This window comes from Leptonotus elevatus, chromosome 12 (assembly GCF_054856555.1).
Source record: "Leptonotus elevatus isolate MCC_2025b chromosome 12, RoL_Lele_1.0, whole genome shotgun sequence".
In the NCBI taxonomy this organism is placed as follows: Eukaryota; Metazoa; Chordata; class Actinopteri; order Syngnathiformes; family Syngnathidae; genus Leptonotus; species Leptonotus elevatus.
In genome coordinates this window covers 3347753-3367238 of record NC_141250.1, presented here as the reverse complement: position 1 = coordinate 3367238, position 19486 = coordinate 3347753, and the positions used below count along the sequence as shown (strand labels likewise).

At 38.1% G+C, this 19486-nt stretch overlaps 1 protein-coding gene across 2 annotated transcripts in view; it reads right to left on the bottom strand.

Moving 5' to 3' along the window:
• The window catches only part of dpp10 (dipeptidyl-peptidase 10 (non-functional)), a 166659-nt gene that overhangs the window by 26759 nt on the left and 120414 nt on the right, over positions 1 to 19486 (bottom strand). For both annotated transcript variants that reach the window (XM_086090713.1, XM_086090714.1), the window contains exons 4-8: positions 11890 to 11984; positions 11706 to 11780; positions 2878 to 2930; positions 1233 to 1314; positions 931 to 1051 (exon numbers count right to left, since the gene is read on the bottom strand). In XM_086090713.1, coding sequence (XP_085946839.1) covers positions 931 to 1051; positions 1233 to 1314; positions 2878 to 2930; positions 11706 to 11780; positions 11890 to 11984 — 426 coding nt within the window. The remainder of the gene's footprint in view (positions 1 to 930; positions 1052 to 1232; positions 1315 to 2877; positions 2931 to 11705; positions 11781 to 11889; positions 11985 to 19486) is intronic.

The window sequence follows — 19486 nt, the reverse complement described above, 5'->3', positions numbered from 1 at the left end:
AGTCAAGGTAAACCAAACCAAAGAATAAAAACAAAAAGATTGCTTCTACTAAACCAAAACAAAATTGAGGGAATTGTTTTTGCAAATAAAGAAAAGAGGAATGGAGTCGCTGTCTTTAAAAACCAAAGGCCAAGTCTGAAACCTCGGTGTGCTGATGGATTTGGATCTTACTTACAGCTGTCATATCAAATTAATCACAGCTGTGTCTCGATTGCTTAGAACCCGGAAATTGATTTTTCACCTGGGTGAAAGCTTCCGTGCATGTAGATTGGCTATAATTTGCAATGTTGCCACATCATGCAACTGCAATCAAAATTGTCAATTGCCACAAAAGCAGTGGAGGTGGAATCTATTGGCAGAATGCCACACACTGGTACTTTAAATTTCTTTGTAGCTCTATGTACAGCAAATAAATAAAGGAATACCAGTAGTTTTTAATAAGTTTTATTTAATTTAATTATATTAAAGGAGAGCTTTTAAAATCAATTTAACTTTACCTCTAGACAAGAAAAAAGGTTTGTTGCTAAACACAATATGGATGGAACAAAGACGGTTGATTCTATAAAAAAAGAAAAAAAAAGAAAAAGAAAACCGCATATTAATTCATTATATTGTCATATTCTTTTTAACAAAAGCCTTGCTTCAGTTCCCTGGGATTAACCTGATGAAAAACAATGCTCTACAAAGTTAGAAATTTGCTCCTCAAATGAAGTCATTGATTTGCTAAACTACTCGGCAAAGAAAAAAATATTTTGAGCCTTGAGTCGCCCGCTATAACAAAATAACCACAACATAGCACCATTACAATGCATGGCACCACTAAAGCATTCCCAAATAACATTGTACCTGAAAAGTCTAAAATGCACGAATGGCTATTTATCACCTCATATTAAATATGAATATATTAAAACAAGGTGAAATGTACACTACCTTCATAAAGCCAGTCAGCAATCCCATTAAAAATGACCCCTTCCTTTCCTGAAGACGTCAGCCTAAGAGAGTGACTCTTCACATCAGGCTGATAGTAAATGTTATTTTCAAATATGTAGATCTGTAAGGACAAGGACCAAGCAAAAAAACTGAAAATAGGCTATTGGCTAATTAGGTCAAATGTATAATCATAAGATAGTTACATTTATCAAAACATGCCATAGTTTGATATGCACATGTAAAACAATAGGCTTAAATGGAATCAAATAGAACGCTATGAAAGTTAGTTTATGTTTCCTCACCAATTGTTGGCCTTGCACTCCCCAGGCTGCGTACTGCAGGACTGAGTTTACCACCTCTGGAGGGTCCAGCTCCCAAACCTCTCTGCAATGAAAAAACAGTATCAATAACTTAGATTTATAGCAATGTCAAGCCTATACATGTCTCAGCATAGTAAAGGAAGGGGAACTGTTAATAAAAGAATGACATTAATAATCATTATGGAGAAGAAATAGCCCCGCACAGCACAGAAAGAGATGCTCTGGTGCTTGTGGTGTCTGAAAAAAGAGAAAGGTCCACCGAACACTTACACAACGCGTTTCTCCTTGGGCTTCATCAGGCTATTCATGATGATGAAGCCTTAGGCGAAACGCGTTGTGTAAGTCAATAAATTGTGGCTCAATTTTCAACTGTGTGCGGTGGACCTTTCTCTTTTCTCATTCATAATCATTAATTTCTAATAATTTTAACTATAATGTATTTCATATTCAAATTACACTTTTGGAGACCAGAAGCCTCTTCTTATACAAATTTTGTCATTGTATCTCTCTTGATCATATTTAGAACCCATTGATTGAATAAATCACTCTTTTGACAAAACCATATGCACTTTTCACTAGTTCAAACTTACCAACACATTTCCATTGTGATACACCTTTGTTGAATAATAGCGAGCGGAGGCGGCAAAAGTCAAACACAATTAAAGCACAGGTGTCATCGATTGAACACAACAACTCAAAATTGATCGTACTAATGATGAGAGGGAACCGTAAATCAGCCAGTTCGGAGAGAACTGGATTGTGAGGCACTGCAATGGACAGAAATCTGAGAGGAGGAGTTCATGTGAGAGGTGGCCAAAGAGGTCAAGGTGGCTAAAAAAGACAACGAACATTAATAGCTGATGAAATCGAAGCAATTGTGATTGAGCCTTGCTTGTTTTGCCTTCAGCCTCTGTGATCGCTGCTGCTTTAGCGGTATAGAAGAAGAAAATTTAACAGTGGAAGAAGAACGTCTTGTCATGGCAGCGTAAGCTCGAGGGAAACAAATTAGGGTTGTATTTTGTTTCCAAATTTGTGTTAAATAAACACATAATAGAGAATCAGATAATGGCTTGTTTTTTTGATTTTCAATTTCGAATTTTAAGCGAGAAACAGCAGGGCTCGTTCCTTTTCAAAGATGAGAGCAACGTTGCGGAGGAGGAACGGGCCTTTAGACACGCAAATATTTGAAGACCTGTGTGTGTGAATATGCCCGCTGATTCACAAACGCACATTCAATAACTCACAAGCAGAAATTAACTTTGACAAATGCTCAAGTCAAGTCATGATAAATGCATACACAACATTAACATAAACATAAGATGTTTGTGGATCTGAAAAACACTTGAGAATCACAAATTTATTTGTGCGAATAATTTTGAGACAAATCTCTCCCCACTATTACTGGAGGTTAAGAGTTTTCAATCAACCTTCTAATGAAAAATAAATTAACCAGACTGGACGAGGAAACCAATCCAGACAAAATTCAATCAATATATTTTAAGGAGAGAAAAAACATAAAATAACAAAATATTTTTTTCCACTTTGCAGTCAATAATTGCCGTTAAACAAATCTTTAAACAGGATTGCTAATGTGATTGCAACTAATAATGAGGACAACAACATTTACCTTGTGTGAATATTGTAAACGCTGTAGGAAGCCATGTAGGAGTGTCTGTAAACCTGAAGCAAAATAAACACAGAAGGAGAAGGATTAAAAGAGGACTGACAAACACATTAATGCAAAAAGCAGCAGTGCCACAGATAATGACATCATGATAAAAAATGGAAAAGAAAAAGGCATCAAACAGACTGCTTGCTGCTCACAGCGATAGAATCTGTAGACAATGCAATTTGCACGGGTGACAGCTGTGATACGATTGCATCTTGCAAAAGCCATTGCTGTGTGCTTTGCTTTTGGAAAAGCTGTGCCTGACACGATAATATACCTCCATGGTTGCTGAGGGAGACAGCACGCAGTCTATATTGGCCTTTCATATTTCATCATGAAAATGACAATACAATACAGAGCCAAAAAAACACATAATATAAACGTATGATAGGAGATGGCACTGTTTCTATAGCATTGAATAAGCTTTAATCAATCAAGTCAGGTTCATTACAAGCACATTCCCTCATAGAGGCTTTTCTAAAGTTTGGGAACGTGTTAAGCCACAGAAGCAACAATGCATTAGACATTGGTGACGGCTACCAAAAACAAAACAAAAAACTTTTTGTTTTTTGAAAAACATACAAAAGTAGGCCCGTTCCAAAAAAAAAAAAAGCTGGAAAGGAGCAAATAAAAGATTGGGAAAGTTAATAAATGGAAAAACAAATCAAACAAAAACACCCGTTTGGAACCTGCCACAGGTTAATTGCAAACTGGCAAGTGTCATGAGGAGGGAGGAACAGATGCCATCACCACATGTCGCTACATGCAGAGAACTTTAATTTTTCTCAGAGACATGTTTACTCTATGTGCTAGCAACTGAGATCAAATGTGCTAAGAAGTTAATCATCAATGACTTTGTCCGATGATAACATCCATGATTGGAGGTAATTACAGTACAATTAGTGCCGTATTTTTGGGAGGTGAAAATAGAAGAAGTTTATTTGTTTAAGTGGTAGTGATGTGTATAAATGTGTATAAAATTATAAATAACAGACAATATGGGTTTTGCTCAAATCACTCAACTACCATGGCATTAATAGAGTTAACTGAATAAATTTGCACAGCCATGGATAAAAAAAACGTTTTAGTTAAGTGTTTTTATGGATTTACTAAAACGCATTTGACACCTTAGATCAGTGGTTCTTAACCTGGGTTCGATCGAACCATAGGGGTTCGGTGAGTCGGTCTCAGGGGTTCGGTGGAGACTCCGCCGCAGAGGTCCACCCCTCAGTCTAGTCTGCAGTTAGTGGGCACAGTCATTGAAAACGTCCTGCTCTGAGATTTCCTACCGGTCCGCTTTGAGGTCGCTGGTTTATGCAGCAGAGTGAGACCTCATGCATTGTGTTGGTTTTGTTATTTGAACAAGGTGATATGAATGCACAATTCATTTCGTGCACCAGTAAAAAAAATCACATTTTATTTTTTACAAAAGAAGGGTTCGGTGAATGAGCATATGAAACTGGTGGGGTTCGGTGCCTCCAACAAGGTTAAGAACCACTGCCTTAGATCATGAAATATTATTGCATAAATTGTTTAAATATGGTATTCGAGGTGTTGCACATCAATGGGTTGCCAGTTATTTAAAAAATAGAAAACAAAATGTTGAATTTAATAGTAGTCAATCAAAACACAGTTATGTAAATTGTGGGGTGCCCCAGGGATCAATTCTGGGGCCAGTACTTTTTCTTCTTTATGTGAATGATATTACAATCATTTCGAAATTGTTAAAATGTATTTTGTTTGCAGATCACAACACTTTGTTTTATGCCTGGAAAAATATATACAATGTATTACAAGTAATAGAGAATGAGTTAAAGAATATTATGAAGTGGTTCAATGCTAACAGACTGTCTATAAATATTAGTAAAACCAGATTTTTGATTTTCAGTTTTAGAAATATGGATGTCGAAAGCAACACTGACTGTGCAAAGCATTGGAATAGAAAGGACTGATGAAATTAAGTTTCTAGGTATCATTATTGATGAACATTTAACAGGGAAAGCGCATATAGAATATGTCAAATCTAAGGTGTCACAAACCGAAGCCGTGTTACACAAGGTCAAAGAATCATTGAACAAGAATGCTTTGTTATTGTTATGTAATTCATTGATTATTCCTTACCTGAGCTATTGCATTGAAGGGTGGGGGGGGGGGGGCAGCCAAAACCTACACTGAATCCATCTATCTTTTACAGAAATGTGCTATTCGTGTTGATTGCGGTTGTGGATACAAAGACCACGGCCATTATTTACACAACTATCCATCCATCCATTTTCTTAACGGCTAAATCCTCACAAGGGTCGCGGGGGGGGGGGGGGGGGGGGGGCGCTGGAGCCTATCCCAGCTGGCTTCGGGCAGTAGGCGGGGTACACCCTGAACTGGTTGCCAGCCAATCCAGGTATTTACACAACTAAAAGCATTAAAATTAATGAATTGATGGAGTTTAACCGCCTTAAATATTGTACAAAGCCCATCGTGAAATTTTACCAGTTAATATACAAACAAAATTTATGAAAAGGAAATGTGAGTACAAATTAAGAAGAACAGGCATTTTTTCCAAACCTAAATAGAGAACAAAACAAAAATAACTATGTATTTCAACTCAAGGTGTCAGTCTGTGGAACAATCTGGATTGTAAAACAAAATCTTCTCAGTCTATTTGTATTTTTTTTAAAGCATAAAAGCACAATTACTGCAAAAATATATATAGCACAAGGACACACAAATATTATAATATTAAAATATTTTGATTTATTTTGTAACACTGAAAGCGTCTTGACCGCTCGTCATTAAATTTGTGTTGTTGTTTTTGGAAGTTTTTTTTGTTGTTGTTGATCATGGGCAGACAAAACAAGTTTTACTTCTTTCTGTCCCCTTTCATTATTTTGCTTTACTCTGAATTTGAATATTGCTTCATATTGTCGTTTTTCTTTAAAAAATGAATTAAAAAATTTGTTTAAAAAAAGAAAAAGCATAAAAGCACAATTACTGCAAAAATATATATAGCACAAGGACACACAGTTGAATTATTTAGAAATATCTTGTAACACTGAAAGTGTCTTGACCACTCGTTGTCATTAAATTTGTGTTGTGCGTTTTTGGTTTTCTGTTTTTTGTTGTTGATCAGGGGCAGACAAAACAAGTTCTTCTGTCTTCCTGTCCCCTTTCATTCTTTTGCTTTACTTTGAATTTGAATATTGCTTTTTGTCTTTTTCTTTTAAAAAATTAATGAAATAAAACAGATTGATTGATTGATTGATTGATTGATTGATGTGTGGATTGGTACTGATTTATTGATACCTCCGATCTGAGATGGTTATGTTCTCAAATCAATCAATCAATTGATGATTTTTGTGAAACAGCAAGTGAGGCAACGAAGGGGAGTGGCAGTACATATTTGAATCAATAATGATATGAATCGTAACAGTAGTCAGGACAAGGAAAAAACTGTAATCATACCACTGGCAGTAATAACAAAAAACAAAAAAGATACATTTTAAACAAATTATATGATATCAAGAAATGCAAATGATGAATAGTAAAATTATTAAGTTTGGGTCGTATGCCAGCACCCGTCCCACACTTGAGTTTAAAGGGAAAGGAGAGGCCCAACAAGCACCAATCCAGTGTCACCCCCCAGCCCACCCCCCAGCCACACCGACTGCCCCTCAGCAACATTGTGATTGTGTCATCGGACTTGCGGCCGCATGTCTAGGGTGAAGAGAGTAGAGGAGCTGTCAACTGATCACCACCTGTGGTAGGTGGGGGAAGATGCCGGTCTGACCTTGCAGGCTGAAACATATTGTGAAGGTCTACTGCAAACATCTAGCAGAATTCCCTGTCAGAAGGAGTTTCAACTCCCACTTCCAGCACAACTTCCCCCACGTGCCCGTGGTAGGAAGGGGACATTGAGTCTGAGTGGACCATATTCGCTTCCTCCATTGTTGGGGCAGCCGATTGGAGCTGTGGCCGCTATGTGGTCGTTGAATGGCGTGGTGGCATTCCCCAAACCCGCTGGTGGACACCGGCAGTAAGGGTTGCTGTCAAGCTGAAGGAGTCCTATCAAGCCTTTTTGGTCTGTGGGAGTCCGTAGGCAGCTGACGGGTACCGGCTGGCTAAGCGGAACACAGCTTTGGCTATCGCAGAGGCAAAAACTAGGGCAAGGGAGGAGTTCAGCGAGGGTAGAAAAGACTTCGGGACAGCTTTGAGGAAATTCTGGTCCACCAGCCAGCAGCTCAGGAGGGGGAAGCAGTGCACCATTAACACTGTGTATAGTGACAATGGGGCGCTGCTGACCTTGACTTGGGACATTGTGAGTCAGTTAAGGGGAATACTTCGAAGACTTTCTCAATTCCAACAACACGCCTTCCTTTGAGGAAGCAAAGTCTGGAGACTCTGAGGTGGGTACTCCTATCTCCGGGGTTGAAGTCAACAAAGTGGTTAAAAAGCTCCTGGTGGTTAAAAAGTTATCTCGGGATGTTGTGGGGCTGGCTGTCCTGATTGACTCGCCTCTACAACATCACGTGGATATCGGAGGTCGTGCTCCAACAACAAAGTTATCACACTCCTCAGCCTCCATGGCAGGTCTATTCAAGGGTGCTGAAAAGGAGGGTCCGTCAAGAAGTCGGATCTCAGATTCAGGAGGAGCAAGTTTCTTTTTCTCAGCTCTACACCCTCGGCAGTGTGCTTGAGCGTGCATGGGAGTTTAACCAACCAGTCTATATGTGTTTTGTGGACTTTGAGAATGTGTTTGATCATGTCCCTCTGGGAACCCCTGATACGGGCTGTATCGCTGGTGTCAAAGTTGGGTCCGCATTGCCAACAAGAAGTCGGATTCGTTTCCAGTGAGTGTTGCTTTTTGCAGATGATATGGTACTGTTTGCTTCTTCAAGCAGTGGTTCACAGTCAAGTGTGAAGTGGTTGGGATGAAAATCAGCAGCAACAGAAAAGGGTGGAGTGCCCTCTCCAAGTCAGGGATGAGATCTTGCCCAAAATGGATGAGTTTAAGTAGCTTGGTGTCTTGTTCATGAGTGAGGGCAGGACAGAGCAGGAGATTGACAGGTGGATCGGTGCAGCATCTGCTGTGATACGGAAGCTGAATCAGTCTGTTGTGGTGAAGAAGGAGCTGGGCAATGCTCTCAATTTACCGGTCGATCTACGTTACTGCTCTCACCTATGGCCACGAGCTGTGGGTCGTGACCGAAAGAACGAGATCTGGGATAGTGATTGAAATGAGATTCCTCCATAGGGCGTCCGGGGCTCTCCGTTAGAGATAGGGTGAGAAGCCTGGTCATCCAAGAGGGGACTCAGAGCCCAACCGCTTCTCCTTCACGTTGAGAGGAGCCAGATGAGGTGGCTCGGACATCTGGTTAGAATGTCTCCTTGACGTTTCCCTGTTGAGGTGTTCTGGGCATGTCTTACTGGAAGGAGGCTCTATGCAGGGACGAGCTAGGACACCCTGGAGAGACGATGTTTCCTGGCTGACCTGGGAAAACGTTGGGATCCACCGCAGAGGAGCTGGGGAGAGGGAAGTCTGAGCTTTCCTGCTAAAGTTGCTGCCCCCGCATTCGACCCTGGGTAAGCAGTGGAAAGTGGATGGATGGAGTTCATTCATCTGTTTTGTTTAATAGTAGCAATTGTTTTAACACTTTTGTCAATGTAACTGCTTGATAAAAACAGGTTATAATTGGTTTAAAACAAGTTCTCCTGTCACAGACAAACTCTGGTAGGACACTGTCATTTTCAAGTGTGTAAACAGCGACGTCACTACACATTTACGTCAAAACTGAGCAATCAGACGCAGGCTAGCTAATTCCGATTGAACTGTTTACATGACGCATGTTTGGATTGGCAAAAGGAACATATCACCCTTGTGAGCCTGCATTAAATTAATTCAGACTGACCTGTTTTTATGGAGCATTTTAATTCCGTTTGGTCATTTGGGTTCATTTCAATGTCAATACATGGGTCAACACATAAAGCCGGTTTATTCCATTTAGTAAACACAATAGGTGTATTTGCAGAAAAAAAAAATGTTTTTGTTAAATGATTTGTAGTGTCCAGGTTGAGTCCTTCATATTTACTGACCAAATTGCAAAATAAATGTTTGTGTTTGCCACTTTCAAACATAGAACATAATTTTTTTTGTATATTTATGCTTTATTTGATTTCTCATTATAACACTGCTTTGACTCCTTACTGTCACTTTCTTTGATGATTTGTTGCGTTTGAGGATTTTGGAATAAATTACTATCAATCTTTTTATTTCCAGGTCAATTTCAAGACAAAGCTGGAGCAAAATAACCTGTCAAGCTTTGTACTGAAGACAGAAATAATGCGAAACTGTGAACCGGAATGTTGAAAATACAGAACAAGTCTTGGCATATGTGCCACTGAAAATCAGTGATTCTTCTATCAAATCCATACAAGAATTCTTCATTTGGATGGATAGATGGTTGGGTGGCACGCACACACGCACACACAGACAACAACGATAATAGTTAAAATAGATGAAGTCAGAAATAAAAAAACACTAGTCCCAATAGATTAAATGGCATTACGATTTGTCAGAGCTCCCCCCCCCCCCCCCAAGACTCCCAGGAAAGATACCTGGCGCCCTATAGCTCTGAGCTCTTCCTCCCTGAGTAATTTAGAGGTTGGATGAATGTGAATATAAAATATTGGATATATTTTTTTCAGATTGTTGCTAAATACTTATGTATGGATATGGGTCAAATTTCAGAAAAATTTAATACATTTAAATTTGTCCAACATTGTGCTTCATGCTTATACAGAACTCTTATTCAATAAAGTAGCTGTCCTCCTTTGAGATGTGAGACAGGATTGTAATAACTTAATATTATTTTTTCCTTTACTGCACATAGTAACCAAACATTTTAAAACTCAGCACCAAAAAGTTGACAGTTTTTCATGTCCCTTGATGTTGACTATTCTTGCTGCCTGAAAGTCTTCTTGCCTTTTAAATGATTCTCTCAACTAAACTTGCTAGGGAGATTGATGTCAATTTCTCTTGGACAAGGACACAGAGTATGAATGGCACAAAATATAGAAACATTTGCTCCTAGATTAAAATAAATTGGAGAAGACAAACGTGTTTAAATGTCAATGCAAAAAGAAAATGAAGACTGTATAATTATTCTTCAGGGCTGTAATGGTAGACTGTTGCACATATACTAGAGCAGGTATGGGCAACTTAAATGACGGAGGGGGCAACACATTTTTATCAGTGCTACTTGAGAGCCATATAGGACCACACAATTCCTAACCAGATATACAAAAAATAAGACATTTGAAATATGGACAAAATACATGCATATCATATGTCTGTTTCCAGTTGAACCCAAGTATCATAATTTAATTCATGCTCAATTCATTTATAAAAGATCCACCCATCAACAATAAAAGGTTTGAACAATCAAAAAAATTAAAATATCCTGTTTTTGTTTTTCTTTTTTCAGTGTAAAGAGCTCTCGTGCATAAAAATTATCATTCTAGGATGGCACATAACTGCTGAACAGCAAACCAACATTAACCTCTTAAGGCCCAAGATGTTTTTTACATGCAAAGTGCTGTCCACGTATGTGGCCACTAAGCCTTAGGAAGTTAAGAGCAAGAACACATTTTGCTAATTTTTTTACCCCCAACACAAATCAACTCACTAAATATTTCAATTTTATTCGGGTACTATGTTTCAACTGCATGTCATTCAAAATCAGAAAATAATTATAAGTCATATTAGCATCGTACTATAAGGCAGCATAAGACCTAATGCAAGCGGAATTAAGTAATGTCTGTCATCTAGTGGTGAATAGTGATATTACAACTTAAAATTATGCAGTGGACCCCACCTCCTCGCAGCCGATAGGGACCGGGCTGGTGAATAGCGCAAATCAGCGTATAATTGATGCTCATCGACATGCCTTGGACATGTTTTATATATTTACTGTATTTTTCTTAACCCCCCCAAAATTCTGCAAAAAAAACGCCAATAAATTTCCAATATATATTTTCCATAAAAAATGGAGGGTTCCTCTTTCCAAAACACCCATGTTGGGCTGCGAGTATGTGGGACTGTAGTAGAGGACACATATTCATAATCTTCCTCAGCCAACATTTTATTTAAGTATATGTATGTTCTATACAGCTTTCCCACAAAACTCAAAATCTTAAGCTTTGACTTTCAATTCCTTGCAAAAATCTGTTTTTCATCTTTTCCCTTTTTTTACATGACCTCAAATAGAGTCTTTAGTCCAAGTAATTTCCTCTGCAAATAAAATGTTCTGATTGAAACAATTGGTTTCAATTTGTGCAAAGACCAAACAAGACCATGAGATGAGGATGTGTTCATTACGTGACTTCTGAAAACTTCCACTTGCTCATTTACGTCCACTACCCGAAATGAAAGATGACAGGTAACACATGAATAATGTTTTTTAATTGACAATTCATAGTATATGAAAAGATGTGTGCATCAAGGCAACAGTTCGTTAGGTTGTTTGGGAAAGATGTATGCTTGATTATTTGTATTTATTTGTTGCCTTCCAAAAAACAAACTTGCACTGTACTCATCACAGTTGACTTCCTGTTGAGAGTTGAGCACATTATCAACGGATTTTTAGCCAGTAAAAAGGACATATATTCACACCTTTTATTTTGAATCTTTGCCTAATGTTTTTGAACTGTGCCATCAACTCAAGAGACTCAAAACTCATTAAGAGAAATCAGTCAATGTATGAACAGTGAAGACTGTTTTTAAGGAAACCTACCTGTTTGACGTCATAGGCAAAAAGCACATACTTCAAGTCAGGGGATATAGAGTACTTGGCCACATTGAAATTTATCTAAGGTAAAGGGAGAAAACGCAGTGTCAGGTGCAGAACTCAAATATAACCGTTGGGTCACAAAAAATACATATTTCTACTAAAATGACTCCCTAATTAGTGTACTTACAAAAGTTGTATTTGATAGAACAATCTCTGTTTCATTAGAAAGGATGTTGAACTTGATGACATGGCCATCACTGTTTCTGTAAATAACTTCAGAATCTGTGCAGAAACAAAGGGGATAAAGAAAAAAAGCATTCAGCATTCCGAGAAAAGACCTTGCTAATACTTTCACACAAATGTATTTTGACTCAATTGGGAAAAACATCAAGCATTACAAAGGTGTCAAAACAAACATTTTCCCTTGGCATCGTTATTACCTGCAATTATTTAACGTAGAAGATGACAAGCAACCTCTCAGGCTTTTGAGACTGACACATGATGTGAATGTGTACAAATCCAAAAAGATTTAAGAGCCAGACGGCACAAAAGGCTTCTCCCTAAACATTTCATCTTCAAGGTAACAGCGCTGGTGGAAAAACAGCTTTGTACTGAGATGCTTAGAAGTGACAATGTCTCTGTTGTATGGTTTAAGAGCAATAAGAGCAGAACAGTCAGAATCCAACACAATAGGAATGGGGAATCGCATACTAGGAAAATATTACATTTCATTTCAAAATTCTTCTTTCCTTACATAAAACAAACTACTTTACACAGACTAATCAATCCAAAAACAGCCTATGGGAAAGTGTGGGATGAAAACCATCAGCATTAATTAAAGTAATCTTGTCATACATGCAACGTGCATAATTACCAATGAGAAGGTGGATCTGACAATGATTGTTACGGTAGTAAGTGCAATTACGATTACTGCAACTAACTCTCAATTAAAATAATCTAAAATGTCCACAAAACTAAATGTGAATAACATTGCATATTCAAGAAGTGACATTGTTTGTTTATTTGTTTATTGAAGAGGTAAACAATTAACAGAAAATATTGCAGAAGAAAGTAAAAAATAAAATAAAACACAAGAAAGCACCTCAAGCACATAGTTAAGTACAGCTCACTAGTTCTAAAGTCAGTAGAAAGTACAAATTCAGATCATCTAGTCCCACAACTTGTTCTTTTTGACTCCCGGTAATTTCATAATAAATAAGATCCACATATAGTATATCCAAACACAAACAAGATATAAACTTACATTATTACATATCATTATACCCACATACTCACACACACATACATCCCAAAAGTTCTGGCTTTTCTGCAGTTTCATCAACTTATACATGTCATGATCTGTGTTTTGTTTGTTTTGGTTGTATTTTAGTTGTTTAAGAAATGCAAAAATTAAATTTAATGGAAAGGCTACAATTTCAAAAAAGCGCCCACAATTCGCAAAAAAGGTTTTTACGCTTGGAGAGGATGGATTTTGAAGCATATCGAAAATACCAAATTTTGGCTATGGAAAGTGGAAACAGGTTTTGTGAATAAAGGCTGACAATACCAGACACAAGTCGCACGTTTGACCGGATATTACGTCACATCTACGTTTGTAGTCACAAAGCAATGGCGGACGATAAAGTAAGTTATGTTTGGGGGGGAAGATAAAACAGAAATCTTCTCAAAATTAATTAAAGAAGTGAATATTAATGCAATTTTGGATGGAAAACAGCAAAGAAATGTTATGGTTTATCAAGAATTACAAAAGCAAATTCATACGACATCATCGCAAGGTGCAGTCGCTTCCTGGTCTTCTTCTTCTTTTTTTTAATTACTGGTGGATCACATCTCAGTATGGTGTATACCGCCACCTACAGCGGCGGAGTCCACTCTCAATATTCGCAAAAGAAGAACAGATGGAAACGGGCATAAGTCGCAAGTCTGGTTTGTGTATTTTCACAAAATTTGCTTAAAAATGTTGAAACATTTGGATGGAAACCTGACTAATGTCTTGTCAAGTTTTATCATGTCCACCTGTGCTTGTCATCCTGGTCCCTCGTGTCATCCGATCAGCTGAGGTAAATATTTTGGATTTATTTATCCTATTTCATAAGCATTCCATACAATTCAGAAGTTCACGTATAATTTCATGCACGGAGATAGCGGCATATTGTAACGTATTAATGAAGAAGCTATCCAGTTTTATTCTCAAGTAAATTGTGTTTTGTGTTTCCATAGGGGTCGCCATTGTAGTTGTGGCATTTACAAGTTCAAGGGGGTGTTCTCATACATACTTCTTGGTATGAATTCGGAAAAGTCAGACTTCCCACTTTCCTCGAATGCAGCATAAGTTCCCTGCTTTCTTTCAGTCTTTGTCGGTTCATTGTCTGTGTCATGTCCTTGGCCTGTTGTGTCACTGACTCAAGTGTTAGTTCATTCATTTGACTCATGTGCTCGGACTTACAATTTAGAGTTCTGGGGATTCTAGATTACCTTACCTTGTTTTTTTGTTTTTTTAAGTACTTTTTTTGAGCACCTGTGCCTCCACACCCTGCTTCCTTGCATTTGGGTTCTCAATCTCCATACAATACTTGACAATACATTGGCAAACTATTGATTGAATTCATTAGCTATTACTGTGATTTGCAACAATATTACCGTATATTAATACAAGAATACAAAATACAACAAAATATCCAATGAGAACAATACTACTATGAAATATCCTACCAATGGTGTATGTCTCAGTCTCGACCCTTTTAAACCAAGTCTCAAAAAAGGATGTCGGTCCACATGTATTTGCACACTTTCCTGCTGTTGGAAAAACTCAAGTCAAATTATGACTGAAAAAAGTAACATTCAGTGCTGATAAAAGAGAACTCTGTCTCGTGAACTTTAAAACATTACTGCACTGCACAGCACTTGTCTCCTTAAATAATAGAATGCTTGTACCTGAAAAAGAACAAGCGCAGACTCTGATGCATAAGTAATGCCCAATGTCTGTAACCCAATGAATAATGAAATCTCTCTGCAATACATGTTCTTCCTTAAGCTTACATCTGCAGCTAATTTGGTTTGAGCTTTGAAAATAGTTACACTGTACAATACCTACTACGATTGTATGGGTTAGAGTTACAAATGTTTGATTATGAGACGTAAACAGTTGAGGCGTTTTTGACATGCATATCCAGAGTATTTAGGGTTACCTTTTAGCTGGAGCCAGCTCCATCTAGCATTTCTATCATAAGAAATTGAATTTGGTGGGCCCCCTTTCTACTCCTGTGGTTTTGCCTATCTCCTTGCAATGGTCGACAGGACAACCAGGTGGCCATAATCTATTCCCTTGTCTCCACAACCTCAGCAGTTTTAGCACGAGTGTTCATCTTGTCATGGGTAGCTCATTTCAACACACTGTCAGACCTCTCCTTCGAAGACATGCCTGTGTCTTATAAACTTTGTGTTGAATCAGGAAACTGCCAGCAACAAATATAAAAATACCGGTTATCAGCATTCCAGTAATGTATGCATCTTCCACGTCCTCCATGAAAAACATCAACATTTGTTCATACATTCATCTCATTCCAGGAATCCAAAGTACTTGTATACCCAGCAGCAAACGTTCCGTCTGAACAAGCAGGTTCCCACTTCCCCACTCTTGTCGTCGAAAAGTTTGTGTCGATTGCGTTGAAAAACCAGCTGACCAATTCCATGATTTTGATTTTAGAAGAAGATTCTGTGGGAGGCTGGAATTACAGCATAAAAAACTCAGCAAGCAGGGAAGATCAGGACGGGAGGGGAAATACTTTTAAAAATCCTTAAAGATGCATTGTCTTTAATTAAACCTAAGCAGTTTGAAGAATGGCTGGATGGACATTCAAAGCGGTGTTTATTTGCATGTTCAAGCATAAATATAATTCATATACTAAACATGGACAGTACACGATTGGAGAACACAGTAAACTTTATTTAGCAATTGTGTCTTTTACAGCTTTTTAATTTTGGCTTAACTGAAGCCTTGTGCATCATGCATATTGCATGATGCACATTTAGTAATTTAGCCAGTTGCATAATGTTTGAATGCTGTGTATCATGTCCTGAGGCTCCAAAAAAATGTAATAGCTAGTTAAATTCAAAGTCATCATGTTATAAGCTCTAACTCTAATGCTTGGTAATACTGGCGGCCAACATGGTAGTACAGTATGTTCCACAGTGTAATAATTCAGATTCAGCCCACAGTGCTTTTGTTGTGACATGATGAACAGTATTGTAGTAGTGGGTGTTCTATATCATACCATCTACGATATTACCGGTGTATTTTTTGGGTGATAAAAAAATTTAATATCACGAAATTGACATTGGAGGGATGTGATGACATAATCTGTAACATCATACGGCCTAAACGTGCACATTTCTGTTCATACCTGCTTATAAATGTCTACAAGAAATCACGGCATTCAATGGCAGGCCAATAATTTCTCGCTCTTCTGATTGACCAATCGGAGACATTCATGGAAAAATAACGAAGAGTTGACGGTTACGGCAAAATAACCACTGCCTAAACAATCGCAGAGGATTTTTTTTTTCAACAACACACTTGTCTGTGATGTATAATGCATGACGCCACAAACTGGCTGCTATCGTATCATTAGTGAAGTTTTTTGCCTCTACGACACAAAGATCAATCACACAGGAGTAAATAATAGACTTTCTTGACTCATGCAATTTGCCACTGACTTCTGAAGGTTTGTGTTTTCTTTGTATTTGCTAACTAAATTAGCTTTTATGTGCTGTAAGCAGTTATGTTACAATTAGACCTCGCATGGAAAACACTACCTGGTTAGTTTTTATTATTTCAATTGTGAAAAAAGGTGGCTTAAATATTGTGTGCAATAAAAGTGCTATTTCGAAGCACTAATCACAAATTTGTTCAGAAATTATTATGGTACAAATATGGTCAAATATAAATAAAATAATAATATAAATATCGTCACAACAAATTTATTTGAAATTTCATGATATCATTTTTAAGCTGTATCGCCCACCCCAAAGAAGTACAAATCAAAATCACCCAACAGGCGGTGCCCTGTCAACACACCCATGTGGGTTGGACATGGGCTGGTGAATAGGACCCAGATGGGCTCAAGGTGGGTCCCAGGTAATTTTGTCTCGGGGCTTCATAGTGGCCCCATGTGGACAAGCCCACTGCTGAATTGACTCCCACAGAGTAATGTTTATCATGAATATGGATAGATATGTCATTTCAATTTATCTGAATAAACTTTATTATGTTTTGTGTTTTTCTTTTTTTAAACGGTAGTCAATGGGTGGATGGATGGATGGATGGATGGATGGAGGCTTGGATAAATAAATAATAATAATAATTACAACACTATAACAGTAACAGTTTTTTAAATACAATTTACTGTTTTATAAAACTGCGATTGACTGGCAACCAGTTCAGGGTGTACCCCGCCTACTGCCCGAACCCAGCTAGGATAAGCTCCAGCGCCCCCCGCTACCCTTGTGAGGACAAGCGGTTAAGAAAATGGATGAATGGTTGTTTTATAAAAAAAGACTTCACATCTGAGTTGCATGGCTCATTCGAAAAATAAATTGCCCACCTCTGACTTACAGTATGGGACAATGTGATTAGTTATCTTATCTTACAATTTTCTACCTTACGAAGCACAATTCTCTTAGGCAGCTGTTTGATGTCCACTCTTATTGCACCACAGACCGGTTTCGCCTCAGGCCATATTTTGATTGAAACATTTAATAAAAAATACATAGTCCCTCAGACTTGGGGCTTTGTTTCCGCGCCCAGCCAAAGTCTAGCGCAAGGCGCGGTGAAACCTTGTTTTGATATTTTCAGAGATGCGTGCAAGCAGGCGCATAGTGGTGGATTTGTAATAGAGCACTTTGTGCCATAGAGATCCTGACGTCACGTGACTATTTCTCTGAACACACACCCCTGTGGCAGGAAAATAGCGGCGTAGCGTTAATGGACTTAAAATGGCGTGGAGGGCTAAAACTTGCGTTCATCCGTCAACTTTGCGCCCAAGAGCATTGACAGTCACTTTGATGAAAATTACATGATATACATGTGCGAGGTGGACAGGTTGGATTGCTGATGAAGTGTCAGGAGTTCTTTTTTTTCCCAACTCGGCAACGCTGCTAATGGAATTACCCCCTTTCTTGCACTGGTGAGTGTCTTCAAATCTGATCATACAAAAGCTTTACAAGTTTGTACAATCCAGATTTATTTCCCATTTATGTGTGGTCAAAATACCATAGAAGTTAGCAGTTTCACGCAAGTCTTGCAGTGTTAATTAGGCACGTTAGCAACTTGGCAGCTGCTAATCCGGCAGCGGCTGCCACCATTTATGCCGTAAAAAGTCTTCTTTAAGGTGTTGATCAGTTATTAAATTCAACTGTGTAATGTTTTTTAAACCGTAGCAGTAAAAATGAACGAAACAGATTATTTCCTCCACATTTTGCATGTGTTAACAGTTAGTATCTGCTGATTCAGCCATCATGTAAAAGTGCTCCATTGCCTACACATTGGGTCCTCTTTTGGTAGCCTGGAGAATGCTCAATGGCAGCTGGTCCACAACAGCTGTCAATCATTGTTAAAGTGTGGCGTCTGCTGTTAACTCAAAGTGCCAGACGTGTATTCTGTGCTGCCAAAATGGTTGTGCTAACACCCATTTTGGGTCGTGTGACGTCAACGTCCGTATCTCTATTGTGGGAGTGAACACAGTCAACTTGATTCCGCCAATCGAGCGGCTTCCCTCATTTCATTTAAATCTGCGCTGATAGCCCTTGCCTTGATGGCAGAAGAAGGAACTGATTTGCACAAGTCCTGCAGGTCTAGGCATGCAAAGGACGTTGATAAGAAAGTGCAGCAGAACTCCACAGGCGGATGATGTAAAGTTGGCAAGGGTGATCACAGAAGTGAAAACTTGGAGAAAGCCTTTACCCAGAGCGTCAGTGCCTGTGACCCCCTCACCCCAACCTCCATTGCCCTGCCCAGTGGGATGATCTAAAACAAATGTGTAAAAAAACCTGATGATATTAATAATGCATTCAGTTAAATTATTTAATTCCTTATTGATTATTTTTTGTTTTGTTTTGTTTTGATTTTGTTGAGTTTACTGTTTTTGTTATGTTCTATGTTATGTTTGAAATAAAGATTTCAATCTATCAGGGCCCAGGGCATAGGCAAACTAGGCGGTCGCCTAGGGCGCCATTTAGTGGAGGGGGCGCCAAATTGCAGGACAAAAAAAAATTATATACTGTAGTATGATACTGTAAAAATTGTGAAAATTATTCTTGATATCCCAAAATGAGCTATGAGTTACAAAGAGGGAGCAGTAACGTTTCTGATCGAGGTCATTGTGTGCTACTCAAAGATGCCAATACTCTGCTGAATCTAACCTCCACCATAAATAGTTTATGAATAAAAAACTAGGGGTGTCAGATTAATTTTTTTAATTGTAATTAATCGCAAGACTTCAATCGTTAACTCACGATTAATCACAAATTTTATATCTGTTCTAAATGTACAATAAAGTGTAAAATAATTTTTCCCCTAAGTTTCATACTCCTGTTAACATAAAAGTGGAAATAAATGTTAAACTAATAGAAATATGGCTGCATCATATAATCATTGATACAGTAATTTCATAATTATTCATAAAATTTAGTTAAAATTAAAAATATGTATTGTACTGTAAAAAACAAGTGTGATATTGATTTGTTTTTAGGTCATTTTTCTGCCA